This window comes from Rhea americana, unplaced genomic scaffold (genome assembly GCF_003343005.1).
Source record: "Rhea americana isolate MKP2758 unplaced genomic scaffold, rheAme1 scaffold_0, whole genome shotgun sequence".
NCBI classification, from domain to species: Eukaryota; Metazoa; Chordata; class Aves; order Rheiformes; family Rheidae; genus Rhea; species Rhea americana.
The window spans coordinates 10,748,240-10,757,213 of NW_028185037.1; the positions used below are offsets into that span (position 1 = coordinate 10,748,240).

The 8,974-nt window shown below is 45.8% G+C and overlaps 1 protein-coding gene across 1 annotated transcript in view; it reads right to left on the minus strand.

Moving 5' to 3' along the window:
- EXT1 (exostosin glycosyltransferase 1) overlaps positions 1-8,968 on the minus strand; it is a 191,063-nt gene extending 182,095 nt beyond the window's left edge. The window contains exon 1 of the mRNA XM_085311894.1: positions 7,789-8,968. Within this exon, the coding sequence (XP_085168020.1) occupies positions 7,789-8,765 (977 nt within the window). The 5' untranslated portion in view covers positions 8,766-8,968. The remainder of the gene's footprint in view (positions 1-7,788) is intronic.
- Positions 8,969-8,974: the final 6 nt, after the last annotated feature.

Consider the following 8,974-nt stretch of genomic DNA (forward strand, 5'->3'; position numbering starts at 1 on the left):
TTCCCGGATATCTTCAGATGCATGGTATCTTCCCTTCCCTCCACACTACATAGCATCAAMGCTTCCTCCCATTTACTGAGCTTGGCTCCTAAATTAAGGGCAAGACTGGCGGACGGTGACAATGTATGTCCTGTTTCCTCAGGAAACTCAGATTAAAAAAGAGCAACAAAAAATAATCATAAATGAAAGCTCTGCATAGCTGGACGAACAGGAAGAGATGAGGAACAAATAAAATCTGCAGTTTAACGTAAACTATGAGATGATTGTGCTTTAAAAAGGAAACGTCCCAAAATACTCAGTAACATGGAAAGCTGTGGAACCTTAAATATAACCTAAAATTACACTCATACATTCCTGTATGCTGATCTAATCTACATATGACATGGACAGGAGTATATATCTTGCATCATCACCTAGATATAGCCAAGACCTTGATAAGAGAAATCAGTCCCTCTAGCAGGACGGAGCACATTATTTAACTGCATTTTTAAGCAAAATAGTTATCTAGGTACCTACTGATTACTTTTCCTCAAGTTAGCAAAATAGGCCGTTTACCAAAGACTGCAAAATTGTGTAGATTCTCTGAGAGAAACCTCACAGATAGAAAGGGGAAATCATGGATAATACCGCAGAAATCACCAGATTACAGCCATCCTCCTAACTCACATCTGTTGAGTAAATTAGTATTTTGTGCCGACTAGTTTCATTTACTTCCCTCTGTCACAGAGTTCTGGAATTCTACTTTCTGGTGAACTGTTCCAGGTCATATATGGGGTAAAAGGATTATTCCTAGCCAAGAGTCAAATCAGTACTGTTCTCTGTCCAGCTGCAGTTCGGGCTAATCTTTGGCTGAAATTCTTCTCATTCAAACCAATTCAGGCTGGAAGATGCACTTCAGTGGACACATTGGGGGTAGGTTCAGCAGAAGAAACCCCAGCTGAAGAGCGGTTTCCAGCCACCCCCTCCTGGCAGAAACTCAGGAGGCTAAAGGCCTATTCAGGACTCACCTCTCCCAGCAAATCTGCACTTGCAGCAGTGCACACATGCAAAGAAACAGGGACATGCATGGGAATAAATGGATTCAAAGGGGACCTAAAGGCAGCTGCAGGGCTCCACAAGGAGCAGCCTCCAGGGGAGGTCAAAATTAGGCCTTGCCTCTCCCAGTAGGAGCAGTTTAACAGAGTTCACCTCAGGCTGGTGTGAGAGGTCCCTGGCAAGACCTGCAGAGGTTGGGGCTGGCCTGTAGAAAGCCCAGCAGGCAGGAGACGGGGAAGAAGGCAGGGCTGCAGCACTGCACCTCGCTGCTGGGCCACACCAGGTTGAATCTCACCTGAGGAGACAACTGGAAACACCACCTTTGGTTCAGTTCTGGTTTGGGCTCAAACAAACACCTCAAACTACCAGTTTCAGTTGCAGTTCTGCTTAAAAATGAAAATGATGGCTCAAATCATCTGTTTTTATTTAAGTTTTGTTCTACTGCCAAATATTCTTTCAGTGATAATTATGCATCAATAAATTATCCTAAAACAAATTTCCTAGGCATGGAAAACAGGAGCAGTATCCTTCTGGCTATGACAGTAGTTTTCACCTACGTTGCTGTGTACAGAAAAAGCCTGYGCTGAACCAGCCCAGCCAGCCATCTAATGCAATGCTTTGTCACCACAGAGTCTAGCATTAGATGCTTCACAGAGAGATGCAGAAAAGCCTGGAGTGAGCAATTATTATAATCACTTGCCCCACAAGAAAACTTAATTACTTGAGGTTAGGAGGGAGCTTGCTTTAAGGCTGGCGGGCAGCGTGTGTTATCTGCCTGGGCATGACCCTACGCAATCACGCTGCCGCTTTCGGAGGAGCTCTCCCACTTTGGTGAACTTCTGCGCAGGGAAGCTCACGCGCGCAAAGCCCCCCCTTCTGTGCAGACGCCGTCATGAAATTCAAGGAATTTCATGCACCAGAGGAGCCAGGAGTTATTACTGCTGCTGTTACGCTGGTGCCATCCAAGACTACAGGTGCACTAGGTCACAGGCACACGTGCGCCTCCCTCCACAAGAACTTACATTTTTCACTATTTAGATGGCAACTATTACTTCTTGTTCTGCTTAGCTTCAGAGCAGCAGAGCAAGGGCTGCTGAGCAAGGAAGAGAGGATTAGAGATAACGGTGAGGTAAGAAAAGAAGAGGAAATATTGAAGGCAGCAAGATGAAAGAGGATGAGGAAGAAGGAGACGAAGGTGAAGAGCCATTCTGCAACCTGCGACAAGGATCCGGGCTCCAACGGCAAGGCCGAGGGCTTCGCTGCTGCTGAGCGCTTGGGCAAGGCCACGGCTGCTCCTGTCACCTCTGCTCCCAGCTCCTGCCAGGGAACCAGCCTAGGGGGACAAAAAGCACCCAGAAACCAGTATTCTGCTCCCACATGGTAGGGGGGATCCTGAGCCTCCACCCCTCCAGGAAGCATTAACTTTGCACTGATGGGCATATATGGACATTTTGCAAGACATATAGAAAGCAGAAGGAGGAACGTGTTAGAACAAATTTCAAATTTCTCACGTGCATGTTAAAGCAAGACTGCTTTGTTATTTACCTGTTTACTGTATTTTGGAATAAATGCATTGTAAAACAGGCAAATTTCCAATTGTTTGAAAACTGACACTAAAATAAAAAGTAGTCTGATGAGGACAGGTCTTCGCAGGAGCCAAGATACTCTGGGAAAATGCCCAGGCTCACTCACTAGTTCTTGAGTTTCATCCAAACTACAGAAAAGGTCCACTGATATATAAAATCCATAGGCCGATTCCAGTCTCAGCTCAGCTCACTGAATTCGGGAATAGAAATAGATCCGTCTCTGACTACAGCCACTATCAACTTGAATGCTTCCTCAGCCCCCTTCTAAATAAGGGCTGAAATGTAAAAACTTTTAAATAATTCTGAAAACAAGTCAGTYTGTGATTAAGGGAGGTGGTTACATTTTAATACAATACACTGAAACTCAGTACGCTGAAAATACAAGAACTTTGCCTTTGCTCAAAACATGCACATACAGGCATATACAATGTTTAGATTATCATTACACATTGAACAGGCATGCCTAAGCCTTACTCTACGTTTTCAAGCCTCTCCTGTGAGTGGTAAAGTCAGCCCTAGCGTCTAGTTCTATCAATTTTTTTAATTGTATTCTATTCCCGTTGAGGAAGAAATGAAACTAGAAGTTACTTTTCTTCCTATTCTGTGCTTAATGCACATCACTATAACCTTTGCTCAGGGCAGCATTTTTATAAGCAGGAAACTCAGCTGTGATTGACACAAGTCCCACCAYTAAAGTGCATACCTGGTAAATCCACGATATACCAGGAAATAATGAAAATTTCCACAAGTGTGTGCTCAGCTGCACAAATTCACCATTAAAACTACACATGCAACCCCACTGAATGTCACTCTGCCCCCCACAGAGGTATCTCATGCATATAAGCACGTTAAACTGCTGTTGCTTTAGAACCTGGCCTGTTGRTCTTAATCCTCTCTGCAAGTACTAAGATAGCACCCAAGTAAATTGTTCTATAGCTCTTTAGGTCGATTCATCCTAAACCAAAAGCCTTCAGCATTTTCTCACCAGTCTCTGTGTCAAAGAGTTTTCTGCATTTTGTCTGCATTTCTCTGCTTGGTCTTGATCATACAGTCTGTTTGAGCACTGACCAGTTGAAAAACATATTAAGACCATAAAGAAAACCAAGCTACACTAGCTCTGTCCTCCAACAAACATATGTACCTAAAAAAGACCAGATTTCTCAAAAAAAAAGTTAGTTTCTGCTAACTTCCCCCTCATTCTTCCTACCCTTTTCAGCTCCACTCATTTGTTTTCCCCACATATTCATTTTCCATTATTTTCAACTACTCTGCAGGTAAAAAGCCTCCAATTAACTTGAATAAGCTTTTGTTGATTTTTGTTTGTTTATTTGTTTTTTGATTTTTTGGATATGACCACTGCTACTTTCTCCATTTTCTAAGGACAGCGCTATTCGCAGATTGGAGATATGCTGCAGACAACTTTATCACTTTCCTAGAAAGATGTCCGTTTTGGTGCAATATCTTCCATACATCTTGCTATATTACAACATTGCATTCCTCAACTTCTTTCATTATCCACAGTCATTTATACCACCTTCCAAAAGGTAATTATTTGGAACTAGTTAAGCCTGTACATGAATTCTGCCTTTGTTTAAAACACATTGTACATATGCATATATTTAGACTGTCATTAAATATTTAAGAGGCTGTCTTCAAACTTCAGCAGCACTGTTTACTCACTTAACCCTTTRTGAAATGGAAAGCTTGAAACTAAATTCTACTGTACAGGAATTTAAAAAATCCATCTGCCCTAGTGCTAGATTATAAAGGCTAACTTTGACAGAGACAAGGGCACAGTAAGGAAACTAGCAGCTTGCTTTGTTTTCCTTTATATTCTGTTTGCTAGTAGTCTAATCATGATAATGCAATTCATTTTACTCTGCATCAGCTTTATCTGCCGAGATGCATAACTGGGATGCAAATTAATTAGCTGGAACATACAGATGGATCTTTCAATACGATTCAGGGACACTGAGCCAAATAATGCTCCCTCCTTTCCCCAGCCTGTCCCCAGACAGCCTACATATCTTTCACAGGTAAAGAAGATATCTTTCTTACTTTTTTCAACTTCCTAGAGAGGAAACAATGTATCCTGCAGAAATACAGATCTCCTTCCAACTGGACACTGAATGTTTCATTGTAGACAAAACTCCACCAGAAATAACTTATATTGTAGGCTAATGCTAAAGGTAACAGGGCACAAGGCTACTCTGCAGATATGAAACTACCATGTTTTAAATCTGATCACATAATTTATCTGGCTTGGTAAGGACTACAGCTAGTCACTCATATTTCACCCTGGCAAGGATCAGTATCTTGGGGCCAGCTCTCTGCAGACAGGGCATCTACACTCCTGCCTTTCACACGAAGCAAAGCACTTTAAACGTCACAGTAAAAGAATAAAAAATTTGCATAGAAGACAGTGTGATATRCAACTTCTCCCAGTCTATATGGCTGTGCAAATATACATATCTTGGGGAATGCATTTTTATTTCTTTTCRTTAAAGCCATGTGGACACATTGTTAAATTCAAGCTGAAAAATCCCTGCCAAAGTAGCTCTGCTTGCAGTTTCCAAGACCCACTAAGTGATTTTTCAAGTCAGTACAGGCCCAGCTGTATTTATARGCATATCTTTTCCAAGTACTACAGCCTTGTTCATCGTCACATTCTCTTTTAGGCTGAACGAATAGAGGATCCTCTCTCTTACAACTGTCATGCATAGGTTACACGTTCACTTGTAAGAATTTCTACTAGCAGACTACAGGGACACTACCCTCAGGATGTGACCTTGTCAGATTTTATAAACTGAGCAGAGTGTCCGGCGTGGTCGGTATTTGAATGGGAGAAGCACAAAATTCAGGACACTACAGGAAGCAGTATTGGAATATCAGTAGATGGCATACTTTGCTGTAAATCAGCACTGAATCACTAGCACTAAGGGGTAGCAGCAGGCTCTGGCAGGTGCACTGTTTTGCATAAGACACAAGGTTAAAGATCTTTCCTGGTTGCAGTTGCTCGCAGGAGTGAGCTGGTTCATCACACAAGCTTGACCACAAGTTCAGCCTAACAACTATGCTCAGCCTGCCTCAATGCGTCGTGTAATCTGTTTTCTTGCAATCATTTTTTCCCGTCTTAACCAGTAACATTATGATGTTACTGGTTGCATTTCAGTGGCAAGTATATTTTTAACATGAGTAACACTACATACTAGTTGGGTTAATGTTTCCATATCCTCTGATACACAGTTATGTACACTCCTAACTACAAAAAGGACTGTAAAGACTTTTTTTTTTTTTTTAAGGAGGAGCAGAGTTCATACTGAGAAATATATATTTTATTAGGCCAAATGGCATAGCTGAAAAAAAAACGAACAAGACTTTACTCATGTCAAACAACTGGCTGGTATGTTTGCTTTTACAGCAACCTTACAACACACATTCTGTAGAACATATCAGACGATCTACAGTTTTCATGTCTTTAAGCTAGCTCAAATTACTTAAATCTATGCCAAACCAAAATATAACCTGAAAGGCCACAGTCATTTTCTTCCACAGAACAGGTCCCTTTAAATAGTGTTTTAAGGGGATCCCAGGTCAAAGGCACTCCTAGATCACACACAACAACATTTTAGCTACACACTTAGGATCAATATTGTATTTTCTTCCGTGTACACATCACTATGTCACTCAGTCATCAGTTTTTTGAATGTGAATGGTATTAAAGGCCTATTAACTATTTGCACTGCTGTGTTCTCCCCTCCTAAGGTGGTTTTAAAATAATCCGAAGGTGAATAAAGTTAGCTCAAGAACACGTACAGTTTTCCTCACGTTTTGGTGTTACCTTACCAGCCTCTCTCAAATCTCTATTATAAATTTTAGTAGAGAAAAATTCCAGCAAATTGGAAATTCTGATCAGCATTAATGCTCTTGTAGTTTTTTCACTACTCTTCCTCCAGGAGTATCTTTCCACCCACATAATATTCCACTATGCATTGCAAACCCCTTCAGCCTTTGGCAGCTCTTGATGCAGCTCCACAGTATACTAACTCAGCAGTATAAAGCCCGTCTGTTTTAGTTTGGTTTCTAACTTCTGCAACATAGGTAACATTCTCATTCAGAAAGCTTCATATACATCTACTCTGCAGCAACACAGTGGTGGTCAGCACTTAAATGAACTAATCAGCTCCAAACAGCCTAATCAGCATCACAGTTCTAGAGGTAATTCCCAGGAAGTGATTTTTCCCGGCGACTTCATATACAAACCTGAAAAGCATGTTGGGAGGCTAGCAAGGATAACACCGCAGCAACCTAAAATTTGGCTAAACTTATCTATAGTGACATTACACACACGCGCGCACACACACACACACACACACACACACACAAAGCAGGAAAAACAAAGGAATCGGGCGCTAACAGAACACACAAAGTGTGTTCATACCACTGGAGCATTCTCTCATACGTTAAGATTTTAAACACCGAACATAACACGGTCGGTGTTTCTTTTTTCTCCCTCCTCTTCTGATGTTGCATCAAATTCGAAACAAGAGAAAGACTGTGAGGCAAATCACTGCCCCACCACTGAGATGCACAGATTGAGCCTGGACTCTGGGCAGTGTTTCTGGGGGGAGACGAGCTGTTACCCTCAGGAACCAAACCGCCACACAGGCGGGCTCCTGTGCATATTGCACAGGTCCTCGGCTCTCCCCAAACTTTGGCTTAGGTGGAGAACTTCAGGGCTGCAAAGAAAGAGGACATTTACCCTGAAGAGGCAGAGCAGTGGTGCCGGCTGTCAGAGCAGCTCCAGCGGCATCTCTGCTGCCGGCTGAGCTGGTGCAGCCAAAGGGCTGCAAGTGCAGATGCTCCACAGGTCCTCGGTGCCTGGGCAGCCTAAGCCAAAACCCCGGGGGCTCCGGCTGCCCTTTCCCACCTCCCTCCCCGCTGCCCTGACGCGCAGCAACACACTAACAGTCAGCCAGCAATCTCAAAGCAGAGAGAAAAAAGAAAAACACCCCCAAAAACCCAGAAAATCATGACTTTTCCTTCAGCCTGAAAGCACCCACCAGCCTGTAAATACCCAAGCACCAGGCGGCTGCAGAGACCCGTGAGTCGGGAAGGCTGGTACCCCCCATCGCACCCGCACGGCAGCGGAGCACCGCTCACTTACTTCTCGTATTCGGTGTTGTCTCTATCACAACGCGAATCCTTGTGCTTTTGCCAGTCTTTGCCATGCTTGCAGGTGGTCAAGAGGACAACATCCTCTCCGTTATGGACGTGATATAAGGCATTCCTGGTGTCTGACCCTATCCCTGTCAGGTACCTTTTCCCCTTGAATACCAACATATACTTCCTGAGAGGAGGGATGGTGTTGAACCTTAAAAATCCCTTCTCCCCTCCTGTCCTAGGATGATCCTTAGAAAAGAGCGGAATAGAAACATCAAAGTTGGGTCTGAAGTTTTCAGTACTGATGCTGGCTTTGGCCAGCATGGCCTGGCCGATGTCGAACCCCACATCCTCGGTATAATCGGGCCAGGTGCCGGAATATAAATTAAAAATCAAGTGATTTCTGCCGTTGTTCCACAAGTGGAGGCTCTGCACCTTGGAGCGGAGGTTGTGCACGTACTGCGGGGAGAGCTGGTCCCGGTCCAGCGTGTCGAGGCTGAGGACGAAGAGGCACGCCTGGCCGGGGTCGGAGGTGTAGAAGCGGGAGCCCTCGATGGCCGCCAGGACGTTCTGGTAACTTTCCGCGATCTTCTCGCCTTTCTGCTGCGGGTACACGTAGACCTTGAAGCCGTTCTTCTGGCAGAGGGCGAAGTCGAAGCAGGACTCCATGCGGCAGCGGCGGCCGCGGTAGAGCCCGGCGCTGGCGTCCCGCCGCTGCCGGGGCGAGACGCGGCCGCCGCCGCCGGGGCCGCCGGGGCCGTCGGCGCCGCCGGGGCCGGGCCGCTCGGCGGGCGCGAAGGGCCGCAGCGCGTCGGGGAAGCGGGGCCAGGGCCGCTCGGCGCCGGGGCCATGCCGGCTAGCGGGCGGCTGGCCGCGGCGCGGGCTGCGGGCGGCCCTCCACTGCAAGCCCCCGAGGTAGAAGAGCAGGGCGAGACACGTGCCGGCGGAGAGCAGCGTGAAGTAGCGTTTTTTGGCCTGCATGTGTCCTGCGGGGGGCCGGGGGGCTGCGGAGGAACGCGGGGACGGCCCCAGCTCGCCGGGCAGCGCGCTCAGCGCCAGTCCGCCATCTTCCCGCCGGCAAACACTTCAAACTGGCTGCTCCCGCCGCCGCGCTGCTCCTTTCCCAGAGCCGCGGGCCGGGGCCGCGCATGTGGGCGACGGCGCTAACTTTCCCCGCGGCGGTCTCTCAT